At 31.1% G+C, this 13,815-nt stretch overlaps 1 protein-coding gene across 2 annotated transcripts; it reads right to left on the reverse strand.

The window, feature by feature from the left end:
- Positions 1-303: 303 nt before the first annotated feature.
- Positions 304-13,587, reverse strand: LOC107450460 (nephrocystin-3). Of its 2 annotated transcripts, none has more exons than XM_016066253.4 (2): positions 13,256-13,587; positions 304-2,025 (listed from the first exon to the last, which is right to left on the reverse strand). In XM_016066253.4, the coding sequence occupies exon 2, from the start codon at positions 1,800-1,802 to the stop codon at positions 393-395; it is 1,410 nt and encodes a 469-aa protein (XP_015921739.1). In that variant the 5' UTR covers positions 1,803-2,025; positions 13,256-13,587; the 3' UTR covers positions 304-392. The 2 variants fall into 2 exon arrangements, with proteins under 2 accessions (XP_015921739.1, XP_015921740.1); XM_016066254.4 differs by lacking the exon at positions 13,256-13,587 and adding an exon at positions 8,532-8,551.
- Positions 13,588-13,815: the final 228 nt, after the last annotated feature.

Genomic DNA, 13,815 nt, shown 5'->3' on the forward strand with positions numbered 1-13,815 from the left:
AATTTGGCGACATTTTCCCGCTTAGATGAAAATTGGAGACAGCATTGGAGAAAGTTTTTAAATATTAAAGAATTGGACTACAAATGCTTTTCATTTTCTAAAAACTGTCGCTTTCCTCCCTATTGACGTTTTGTGCTATTTTCAGAATAAGCGTTGAGGACGTTGTCTAAATATAGGCTAAACTTGTCCAAAGAGAGTAACTGCTACAAACTCATCAGTTATGAAAATAGAATATTATGAGGAAAAATATAATTTCATGTGACTACAGAGCCATAAAAACAGCCATACTTAACACAATTATAATTATAGGTTATATTAATATAATTTTATTCTCTGCTCTGTAAAATAATTAATAAAAAAACTGTTGTATATACACAATAAATATTTAAAAATTACAAAATAGTACAGCATGTCTTCGCCATTATAAAATTTTGATCAGGAGAATCTTCTAAAGTCTCCTTTACTAATAAAACCAACGAATGTTTTGGTCCGTAATGCTCTGTTATTAGAGGAAGAGCATTCATAAGTAGTTCTCTTTGTTTTTTGTAATTACTCAAGGCACCATAAGCCAAACCTAAAGCTATTTGGCTTTCAACAACTTGAATATGATCGGAACCGTACATTTTTTGAAGTATCAACATAGCTTTTTCCAAAAGTTTCACTTCAGATAAAGGATCACCCAGCTCACGGTATACGCCCGATAACGCAACTAGAGCTTCCCCTAATTCTAAACTATTCGGGCCAAGAGTTTTTTCTAAAACAACAACAGCTCGTTCAAGAACTTCTTTCTTCTTGTGAATGTCGCCAAGATCACCGTAAACCGTTGCTAAATTAGTTAGTATTTTGCCAACTTCAGAGTGTTCGGTGCCATATATTTCTTCGCTAAGACACAACACTCTTTCCAGAATGTCTTTTTCCTTGTTCTGTTCTCCTTTCATCCCATAGGCTAGTGCTAAATTTGTAAGCACAACAGAAACCTTGACGTGATGTTCCCCATAGCGATTTTCAAAGAAGGACAAAGCTTTCTCCAAGAGTTCTATTTCTCGACGATTATCACCCAACGCTCCGTACACGACTCCCAAGTTGGCCATAGCTTCAGCCACTTCTGGATTATCTTCACCAAAATGAGCTTCAATAACGGGTAAAGCTGTTTCCAAAAGCTCTTTAGCCTTAAGGTGATCTCCTAAAAATACGTAAGCTGCACCTAAACCTGACAGCTTCGTTGCAAATTTAAAATTATCTATTCCATAGTGCTTTTCAAAGACAGTCAGAACACGCTCCAAAAGTTCCTTTTGCTTTTCGTGATTCCCCAAATCGCCAAAAGCGATTCCCAAACAGTAAATTGTTTCAGCAATTTCAACCTCGTCACAATCGGATTGTTGTTCAATTATGGACAGAGCTTTATCTAAAGCCTCTCGCGCTTTATCTAATTGATCCAAGAAGACAAAAGTGACACCCAATCTTGTCAAGACTTCGGCTATTTTCCAATATCTATCACCTTTTTGGCTACTATATATGTTGTAGGCTGTAAGGAGCAGTTGTTTTCCTTCTAAATATTTGCCTATATTCACCTGAACTAGACCTAGCTGAGAGGAAATGTCTGCCACGTCCAGATCATCTGGTCCATTCTGATCTCTGAAAAGACATAGAGCTTCTAACAGAAATTGAGATTGCTTATCGTCCTCATCAATAAGCTTAGCTATTTCTTTAATTTCATTTGAGTTAATTTTATGAAGAGTATTCGAAGCACTTTTCACATCGTACCTTTCACACAGTTCGGTGAATGTTTGGAGCATAGTCATGATGGAAAAAAAAGTTGAGCGGTTTTTCTGGTTTATAAAAATCTGAAAACCATCAATACGATTGAGATCATCAATAATCGATAGTCAGTTTTTTATATATATAAAACTATATTTTGTCAATTAGCCTGTCATAGCCACATTAAGCTCATGGTGAATTAACGTTGCAGTAACAGAAGGAAATTGTAGATAACGAGAGCGTGAATTTTTCCAGTCGAACCAAATCCTGCAAAGAATAGAAAAAAATTAAAAAATGATAGAAGGATATTATAGTGCAACAATCAGCATAGATAAAAAAATGGTGGTTGTAAAATATATATATTCAAATATAAATATAGATTCAAATTATATATATATATATATACGTATATATAAAAAATATGCTATCTGCACAATTTTCTGAAAATATTTTTTATAAATGATGATATATTTTATGAAATTATTATATTATATTTTTATTTCGTAATTACCCTAGCAGCAAAGTATCTGGGGCCTTCATTGGACCAATATTTATGGATCTTGGCTTAATAAGGGTATAAATGACCGTTATTTTTCGATATTTGTTTAATACAGAATTGTCCGATTTGCCCGATATTTTATATTCATTATTCAACCAATATAGGCTATTTTAAGGCCAAAATCTAGTCATCCCANTTCCCTTTCGACTTACACAAAAATATATATATATATATATATATATAATTTGAATCCAGTCTAAACTTTTGTTTTAATGATTTTCGTTAGAACAAATGTTTATAGTTGTTTAAGGATTCCTTTTTTTTACATTTTGGAATTCATAGGAACCACATAAACATTTTGATGTCCAAAACCAATGATAACTGTCTCATGTTGCGATTAAGTTGTGGTGTTTATTACCCCAAAAAATGCACAGATACAAGAAGTGGCCTAAATTGTGTTGTTTAAGTTATCTATAAAAAGAGCAACCAGTATTTATCACGTGATATTTTTATTTTCAACTCTCGGATGTAAGTTAAACTTTGAACAACGACCTTATTATAACTAGACGAGTTTCAATTTCGCTCTACAATAACTTCACTACGTTATCGTGCATAAAATTACGGAAAAAAAAATCCGTGTTTTAATTCGTCTTTTTTTTCTCCTTATCAATATCCTCAGGATTACTTTTTGTTCTAAAATTTGAATGTTCTATAACTTTGTCATTCACTTTTTACCAATCGTACCATTTTCGATATAGAAGGATTAACTCTGCAGTTTTCACAAGGTGGCGCTGCAAGAAGTATCATTTTATGGAGCATTGCCACTTTACTGTACCTAGAGACCACCTCAATAGCTTCTGTAGTACGACAATTAATTCTGAGGAGGCCGGGATAGCCTGGTTGGTAGGGTTCTGGGCCCATGTCCAAGAGCTCGTAGGTTCGATCCCAGTCAGCCGAAGACTCAACGCGTAGTAAATGGTGACTGATGCACATTAAATCTGTCAAGTTGCAAAGTCCACCATGTTCCCATAACAAATCAATACCTCTGGGGGTACTGATTCAAGAGTTTCCTTGTCTTCTGGATTGGTTCAAAATTACAAGGGTACTGTGTTGAACATTAGTAGTCGTAAACATAAAATTGGGTCGTCCGTTCAACGGCAGTTATAAAAAAAAATTAGGAATCTAACAATTTAAAGCCTGTTGTGGAGCTGTCTGCAGTTGTCAAAAGTTTTTAACATTCTTTGGACTAAACTTTTAATTTCAGGTATTTCAGTTTGAGAACATGAAAAAAAAACACTTAATTTAATCTGCAACCACTTACGAGCTACTACTTTTTCTAACACCCTTTTTTAATTATTGCAAAATGTGACTTCGGCAGGCGAAATGTAAATTCTAAATTTTTTTTTAATCCAACTTCGCGAATATAAAGTATTTGGGTATATATTAATGTTTACACAATCGATTTTTGTTCCTAAATTCAGTTACTTTCACTATTCTGTAACACAAATGATTGTAAATTTCATAACTGTACATTATTTACAGATACAGTTAGAATACAATCAACACACAAGTCTTAGATAAAATACGTAAATATCATTATTGCAATTCGAATTACCTAAACAAAATCTAGATGTCATTTTAAAACTTTCTCCCTGTGTTGCAAGCAACTTGCAATGAAATAAAGCAAAAGAAGCAATTATTATCGTTCAAGATAATAACCTTTGAAAGAAACTCAAAAATAAATTCACACATTCAAGATAGCAGACTTGCCAACAAGCGACAGATCAATAAAATGATTAGATAGTCCGACATAAAATTTTACGCCTTTATTTTATTACTAAGATCATTAATTCTCATAATTCGCGCTTGAATAAGAAAGTTTTGTAAACAATTGATAAAATGGAGCCAGAAATAAAAACAGCATTTAGGGTTTAATACTATCTTGTCCTATGAAAGTTGGTTTTAGTGAATTGTGGATTTTATCAGACAGCCGCAGTTCACTACAACATCTAAAAGGCCTGGTTTCTTAAGACAAGCGTTTTCTCTGGGCGTCAGCAGCGGGAAGTTGACGTTCCCTGACGCCAACAAAATGCTGTTTTGTAAGCTCAACGAGAGCAGTCGTTTCAAGGCGGACATTATCTCGCATTCCGCATGCGTTAATGACGTAAACAAATATTTTATTTTGATTTTGTATTGATTCTATTACTGTCGACCAGTGCTTTACAGAACAAAAAATGACCTTGTCCAAGAAAAAAAACACATTATAGTTTAGCTAAATGAACAAGAAGAGGAAGAAGAAGCTATGCTTAAGGTTAAAATCAAAATCTTGGCTGATTTCAAAGCTCTGTTGGCTGTTGTCCGTCATTGCTTCTGTCGTTAACGATACGTTGTAATCCAACTGCAGTTGATTCGGACGGCAGTTGTCGTTCAAGCTGAGCGTTCGATGACTTATGCTGTCTGACTCACAAATTGACCAACCAGGGGTTAGCGCTCGCTTCAAGCTCATGTTTTGTCACGCCTACCTGCCCTAAGAAACCAGGCCTTTAGTGGCTGGTCCTCTGCAAGCGATGAAACCAGCGTTTTTATTCTACACAAACTAAGGACAATCTCTAAGAATCACGATATCCACCTCCAATGGATTCCATCACACGTGGATAGCCTCAGAAATGAGGTAACGAATTGATCAGCGAATGAGGCCATCAGTGAAGAAGAAACAGCCACCGACTCCTCATTTACAACTTACTTTCCTCACGTACTTTCACCTTACTCACACAATGGATCCCTCACTTACTGTTCAAAAACTCTGCTCCATTGAAAGACCCAAGCTTCATATAAAATGGCGTATACAGTCTACATACCCTGCTGGACATTAAATGCGATCGAGGAACCCAGATAACTATGGCCAGATTTGCAAGTTTCCATTTTAAGTGCCTTTCTTTTGAGAGAGGCAGAAAGATCCTCCTTTATTTGCAAAAAATGCTGTGTTCAATCAACCTCGATGGAACATATTCCGGTTCGCCTTGGACTTTACCTCGGATCCCCTTTTTGTTGCGGAATTTCTTGCGGTCAGTGATCTTCTGGAGCTTATCTGACATATCTCAGATTAAGAGGATAAGCAACAACTGCTTTTATTATTATAATCTAATTTACTCGTACAATAATAAATTAATAACTCAAATGTTATTCTCGAAAAGCAAAGTTTCTTTCATCCCGAATGGGCTGTGTAACTTAGGATACATTCAATGTTAGGATTAGATGCACCCACTGGTACACATTCAAATTTTTAAATACGTTCGGAACTGCCGACCAAGAATATTTATTGTTTTAGTGAAATAATAATTAGATAAATGTTTTTTCAAAACTAAGTCAAATGTTTTTTCAAAACTAAGTCAAATGTTTTTAACTTCTTAACTTTCATTGAAGTACACTTGGGAACAAGTTTTTTGTTGCACACGAATACTTGATCTTATCTAATTCGGGTGTGAGGATTTCAAACCTAAAATTAGTTTTGTTCCGAAAGGTGCAGATTTTTTTCAAAATAATACTTTTCGTTTAGTTTATCTTCTTTGTCTAAATGCACAAGTTTTTAAAAAAAATGTATAAGTTTCTATGCTTACATATATTACTTTTAAAAAAAATGACTTCAGCGTATCGCATTATAAACTTAAACATGTTACTTCCTTTTTCCAACCCTCCCTTCGTAGAAGAGAAGTGGAGGCCCCTAATATTAACTCGACTGAATTTTAAACTATCCTGGTTAGGAATGCATTTTTAAAATGCATAAAAACTGTAGCTTGTAGAGAAACCGATTGAAGATTTGAAAGCAACGATGCGAAAATACCTAAGATCCGTTCAAAATTTTCTTGCAACAAATACAAATCCCCCCCCCCTAGTGTTGTTTCGGTGGTGATCAAAATAGCCAAACTTGCAAATTCAGCCAATTATTCTAAACACCTTTGAAAAATCTCCATTTTTCAGCCGGAGAAGTTATTATTTTATAACCGTCGTTGAACTACTGATCCAATTTTGAGTTTAACGTGCATCGACTACCAATGTTCAACTCCGTAACCTTGTAATTTTGAACCCAATCCAGAAGACAAGGGAAGCTCTGGATCAAGTATTGAGAGAAATTCACCTTAGTGCAGGACTTTTTGATGGAACTAACCCGCCTTTGCGTTACATGGAGAAGAAAACCGCATAAACCTAACACGGTTAACCTGACGGCAAGGAGACTCTAACCCATGATTCGTCTACCACTGAGGATATTTTACATAAGCACTGTGTTCGTTGCGAGCCGAGTGCGGATTTCGGTAAAATTTGTAATGAAATAAATAAATTGATTTTAAAAAAATACTTTCTTTCTTTCGTTACGGTGAAAAACGTTACCGCATTATAGCGATAGTAAAAAATAACAAGTATATTTTGGCTTACCTAATGCATTATATGCATCACAAAATTTATAATGACCAATATGACTAAATTTATAATGACTAATATTTCTTTGTCAGAAAATTTTGAATCTAACCATAACAAACCAGAACCCTTTATGATTATTGGCCCTAATGATAATACGACATGACAGGGGTTTGATTTAACTTATCCGTTAATCTTTTGTGAATTCGAATTTCTCATTACATCCCATGCAAATCAGAAATCTAGGCTATAGATTCAAGTCAAACGATATCCTAGATCAAGGAAAGGGATAGTGTTAATCCTATGAAAGGTCAACTATTAAAAATTTATTAAGAAATTATGAATATCTCTTAATAAACCCTACTGCGTCGTGTCTAGGTAAAAATAAAATCTATGTATCCAAATTAGATAAAGTATCAAGATGAAATTAAAAATGATGAATTTACTAAAAAAAAGATGAATTTAGTAAAAAAAAAATCTAGACGTGTTGAAAATTATGTTTAGTTGACTTTTGGAATAAATTTATAAGACTTCCTTTCACTAGTTCCCACTCCCCTACATAATAACGTCAGAAAATTTTAATAAACATTTAATATAATGATAAATTTCTATTAATTCCACCTAAAATAAGAAGCAATTAAAATTAGTTCCATTTTTTCTTAAAAGAAATTCTAAGCCACTGTTGCCATTTTTTGGAATTTATATCTTATAAAAATATTTATCAGGATGCTATGCGATATCTGATTTTCACATTAAAATTCATCTCGAACTGTAGATTTCATAGGGGAAGTAACAGTTATAGTTAATGCCACTATATCAAATATAATAATTTACTAAAAAAATAAATATATTTACTAAAAAAATGAGGCAAAAATTAGTTTTTGCAGATTGCCTTGTCTTTTGCAGGTAAGAAAAAATAATCAGGTATTTAAAGTGCGGCAGCGATTAAATTTTATGAAAGTATTTATTGAACAAAATATGCATTATTTTGTAAGTAATAGGCTCAATTGTACAGGTTTATGAAGCAAAGCAATTTCTGTTTGTCTGCTTCAGCAGCATCTGTTTAATTTTAATTGTTTAAAAAAATTCTTCTATAATGATTTTCTACGGTTTTTAAGGTCACTAACTAAATAAAACCATGCATGAATTAATTTTTAATGCATTATATGTTATCATTATTTTTAGAATGAAATATTAAATATTTTGTTAATAATGAGCTTAGCTGTAAAGATATACAAAAACATAAAATAATTTATTTGTTTCTGTTACATCAGCATCTAATTAATTATTTAAAGAATTTCTTTTATAATTCATTTGTATGGTTTTTAAAGTCACTTACTAAACATAAAAATGCATGAAGAAGTTTTTAATTCATTTTTAACAAAAGTAAAGCAATTTTTTTTATCATGATCTGTTAGTGTATTTTATGTTATTATTTTTAGAATTAAATATCCATTATTTTAATATGTAAGTAATACGCTTCAATGTGAAAGTATATAAAAGGTTTTTTTATCATAATTATTTAAAGAGTTTCTTTTATAATGCATACGTATTGATTTTAAGATCATTTATTAAATATAACCATGTGTAAATTAATTTTTTTCTGCATGTAGCAAAATAAAGCCATTAACGTTTGTTAAACGAATACAATTGATTTGCCCTTAATTTGACTCTTTTTTATTCACTATATTTAATCTTAGCATAAAATACATTATTAAAATATTGTTATAAACATCATTAAAATATTGTTGTAAACAAATTTCTTCAGTTTAAAACAGTTTCCAAATTTGCAAATAACAAGCGATGTAGAAATACTTGAAATGAACTATGAAATAATGTGTTTTGAAAAGATATGACTTACCAAAGAGAAGGCAAAATAGGTCATTAGATAGAGAAACAAAAGAGTTTAGTAATATCGAGACTTCTTATCTATAAAGCTTTGCTTTCGCAGAAACAATGAAAAAGATCGCATATTGTTTATGAATTTAATCTGCGCAATGCATTTTTATAATATATTATTAAAAGAATTAAAAATTCATTGCACATTTCGCTGTCATTTTTACTTTTGCATAAATATTATGTAACCTGAAAATAAAATACGCTTTAAAAAATTAATCAAGGAATACTTCACGCTTATTTTATTTTATAACCGTCGTTTAACAGCGGATCAATTTTGAATTTACGACTATCAATGTTCAACTCCGTAGCATTGTAATTTTGAACCAAATCCAGAAAGCTTTGAGAATTCCTGAATCAACTATTTGGAGAAATTTGACTTAGTGGAAGACTTTTTGATGAAACTTACTTGCATTCGAGTAGCATTGAGAGAACTAAGAGAACCTTCCACTGTTAGCCTGATAGCAAAGGGACCATAACCTATGATCTGTCTACCACTTAGGATATTTTACGTCAGACTACATTCAAGACTACCTCTATAAAATATTTATCAACAGCATCTCTGTTTTTGTCATGTGCCATATAGTGACAACAACGGGCTCCCACTTGCTTCCAAAAACACAAATGGTGGGATCGATTATTTTAATCTATTTATTTTATTCAGTCGTAGCTATCACCATGACTTACATTACAAATCGTATATATTTGAAGGGAAAGTATTCCTTGTATCCATTTTCAATAGCAAACTGAAATAAATTTGTTAAAAAAATTTGCTAATTTTAATCTTTATTGACAGATTTTTAACTTTAACAAGCACCCTCTATGTTAATTCTGTCATATGGTGAGCATCAATTTGGAGAAAAGCATTAGTTTTGAGAAAATGAAAAGTGTTTTTAATATTTAAAAGCATTTTCCAATGCTGCATTATCGGGGTTGGTGAAAATTTGCAAAAAATCGGAAATGGAGCACTGATTTTGATAACTTTCATCTCAATGGGAAAATATCGCCAAATTGGCGAGTTTTTAAAAAAATTTAATAGCCTTCAAAATATTTTAGTTGTTTTTCTGTTCTATAGCCCAAATAATTTTCTATAGCAAGATGATATATACAGTTTAAAATTACGGCTCTACTACTAGTATAAAGCACCTAAACTGTGGCTATTTTATTATTTTTATTTCCCTTGGTGAAAGAGCTTCGAAAAACCTTGTTAATATCAAAATACAAATCTTTGAATTTGTTTTTAAACGTTTTACTTAAAAAAAATTCTCTGATAAAACAAAATTGCGAAGAAATAATTTATTTACAATACTAGCGAAAAAGGCGTGTTTTACTGTGACAAATTCACGTGTTGAAAATTACAAAGCTTTCCGTATCACGCAAAGTTTTCTACCATTGTATTGCGCGGGCTATCTAATACATCAGCATAAATGACAGTTAATTTTTCTAGAGAAATGGACAACAAAAGCTAACCTTGAATTCCAGATGAAGATGGATTTCCATTTTTAGCTAAATAATATGTGTCTGAATTTTCATTTTATTAAATAGGAAACATTACAGATTAAAATGAAGCATTATACTAATTGAAGGAATACATAAAAAGAGAAACGAGAAATTGAGAAAGAACTGTACAAATTTAAGTTAGCTTTAATAAATAATCGAATTACGTAAAGACGCATGTAAATAAAGAAAGAAAATGCATTTACACGAGAGCGTTAAGACCTCAATACGCTTCGCTCTCCAACCCCCAAGATTGTAACATAATCATTTCTGTTTCTTTTATTTTATAAACCTCGATGAACAGCTGACTCAATTCTAAGTTAATAACTATCAATATTCAACCCTGTAGCCTTGTAATTTTGAGCCCAACCCAGAAGGCAAGGGAAGTCCTGGATTAAGGCAACCTAGTCTTCGTGGAGAACTTTTTGTGAAACTAACCTGCCTCTGCGTTACATGGAAAAGAAAACGACGGAAACCTCCCACAGTTAGCCCACCATCTAGGGGATACTATCCCATGATCCGTCTGCCACTGATGATATTTTACACTGTGGTCGGTTGCACTGTGGTCGGTGCGAGCATCGAACAAAATTTGTATCAACCAACCACGGCTGGGAATCGAACCTGGTTCATCTCATTAAGCATTATTCAATTAAATGATCCCGGAAATTTATATTGTATTAGAACAAGTTTAGCTCCAGAGATTGATTTCCTGATTTGCATTTTATTAAACCTACCCATTTCTCACAGTTACCGTAACAATTTTATAAACAAACTAAAATTTCTATTTAATTTTTTGTTACTACAAAAAGTTTATAATTTTTATTTTTAAATCGTTAATGTGGTTGAGTAGAAAATGTGAGAGAAGTTAGTTTCTAATACCGTTCTGAAATTTTAAATAGTTATTCTGTATTCACTATTTTAATACTAGTATATAATAAACTATGACTGAAAACTATTTTTCATTGAAATAAAAAGTAAATATTTGTCGTGTAATAATTGTGGAATGGTAACTAAATATATTTGTCATAAAATGCTGCACAATAAGGTATTATCATAGAACTACTTTGTAATAAAGTGACAAATTTTGGTAATTTTTTAGTCATAAATTCTAAACTATAAGTTAACTTTAGTTATAATTTGTAATTATGTAGTTAGTAATTCAGAAAACTACCACAGAACATATATTAAAACAAAACTAAGGAATAATTTAATGTAATCTTAGAGACAAGTGTAGGTTTTTACTGTATAGTTCCATTTAATTGGATTAGAGCTTTATTATTTTACGTATGCTATAAAAAATGTGTTAAAAAATCTCTAGATTTGCAGCGCTAAAAAAAATTAAAACAGCTATCTAGTTTATTAGTTGTGTATTAATGCATCAAATTTAGAGAGACAATTTAAACAGTGGTCATTAAAAAAATTTAGCGATCTTATTTATTATCTGTTATTGCACGTCATAATTAAAAAGACAACTTTCTATCACTTTGTATTAATTGTAGATCTTAACTGAAAAGTGGTTAAGTACATTAAAACAGAATTTAGCTATCTTGTTTATTAATTAAGTAACTGCAGGTCATAATTAAAAATACAGTTTTTTACCACTTTGGGTAATATTAATTGAAGGCCATATTAGTAGACAAAATCTATTTATTAAAAAAAATCACTCAAGTTGATACTTATAATTTAAATTTCTATCTTGTTTTAAAATTAGTGCACCTCTAACACATTTCTTTTTACAAAGAGAAGGCACCACAAATAGGCCTAAGTATGAAAAACAAAACCTCAGCTTCCATTAGACTCTAAGAAGTTCTACATCTCGAAATGAACAGTGATGAAGTTTGCAGACTATTCAAATAAGGCCGTCAATTAATAGCAAGAACATGTGCAGTAAATTGGCTATATATTATAAAAGAAATTATTTATAGATTCAAATTGCCAAAAGATATTCATCTTATTAAGACTTTAAACTTATTAATCTTATTAAGACATATTTATGCTTTAAATAAGCCGGAAGAATTATACATACGAAATTTTAATTTCTTAATTTCTTTCTTTAATTTCTTTCTTCCTTTTAATTAACATTTTTTTAAAAAATTAAACTCTCTTTATTTGTATCTAGAATTGTTTTTAACCCTTTACGGTCGTATGTCTACTCTCAGCCGCCACTTCAAAGAACCATACTGATCTTATATTATATTAAGTCGACAAGATCTGGAGTTACGTAGAATTCGAAATAATATTATATGAATAGTGTTTTGTGTAATTAGGCATTTTCGCTTCTTAAAATATTTTAAAATAATATCCTAATAAAATGGCAAAAAGTAATTAACTAAAAGAAGTGAACCGTGAAATCGAAATTCCGACCAGCATGACACCCATGTATAAACTTAATACGGCCGCAAAAAGGGTTAAATTATTATTATTAAAATTATTATATCCGAATTTGTCTAATAAAGTAGAACAAACTGTTACTCGAAAATACGATCGGTAAATTATACTGTTGTTGATTCTAACTTCCAAAAATGTTTCTATTCATAAAAGGAACAGAATAAAACTTGTTTTGCTTACAATTTGAAGTACTAAAGTATTTCACTAATTTAATTAAAAGATATCTATTCAAATTTCTAAATCTTATAAGATCCATAAACAGAATTAAAGTTAAATATAAACAAAAGAAAATTGCAATTTTAAAAAAAAAAATCTTATCAGCTACGCAGATTTAGATATATTAAATTGGATTTAAACTATAATATCATTATACATACAACGAGCTATCGTAATTCCACGAACATCATAATAAACTTTCTTTTACTGGAAAATATGATCTAAAAATTATGCTTTTGGTGTTGATTTTAATCTCGTAAATGTTCAATGAAATTCGAAAAATTATTTCCGTTACTAAAAAAAATAGAAGAAAACTTGTCTTAACTGCTTATAATTCGAAATACAAAAGTATTTTCTAATTTCACTAAAAGATAAATATTTAAATCTCTAAATCTTTTAAAACCCATAAACAGAATAGAATTTAAATATAAAAAAGGAAAATCACAATTAAAAAAAAAATCTTATCTATTTCACAGATTTAAATACATAAAATTGGATTTAAACTATATTGTTATATATACAATTGGCTATCGTAAGTATACGAACAAACAGAACTTTTAGAACTTAAAAAAGTAATTCATAACTTACAGATATTGTTCCAACACAAAAGGAAGTTTTCGTCTTTCGATTCGAATGCTCTGATCATCCAAAATGTTCCGTAACATAAACATCCAAAATTTCGTTCAACCGCCGTCAACTTATCACATGAGATGAGTGGGATGAAATTGAATTAGGTGATAAGAGCTGATAAAATTTGAGGCGAAACATCACTTATTATCTGATTAAACACAGGCATGATTTTCTATTTCTCTCCTAGCCCGACACTAAAGCTCTTTGATTTTTATTGCTTACACGGAAGTACAAGTTACAGACGTAAAGTTCTGTTGTGTGTCCGAATAGGAAAGTGAACTTACAACTCTGTTTAATTTCAACTATAGATTGCTCTCATGATCAGAAAGAAGATGAAGGTCAGCAGGTTATTCCGAACGATTTCGATCTAATTGCTTATTTATCATGGCTAAAAAAGCATAAAGTCCTTGTTATTTGTTTTCAGCTTTATTGCATTTACGCCGACTTTTTCTATGATGGCTTTTAAAAGGGTATATCGGGAGGAAAAAACCTTAAAATTTTGGCACGAAGTTTTAACT

Source organism: Parasteatoda tepidariorum, chromosome 10 (assembly GCF_043381705.1).
Source record: "Parasteatoda tepidariorum isolate YZ-2023 chromosome 10, CAS_Ptep_4.0, whole genome shotgun sequence".
Classification (NCBI taxonomy): Eukaryota; Metazoa; Arthropoda; class Arachnida; order Araneae; family Theridiidae; genus Parasteatoda; species Parasteatoda tepidariorum.

Bases quoted from the DNA above. Each gene is read 5' to 3' on its own strand.
- LOC107450460 (XM_016066253.4), bottom strand. From the start codon at position 1,802: ATGACTATGCTCCAAACATTCACCGAACTGTGTGAAAGGTACGATGTG.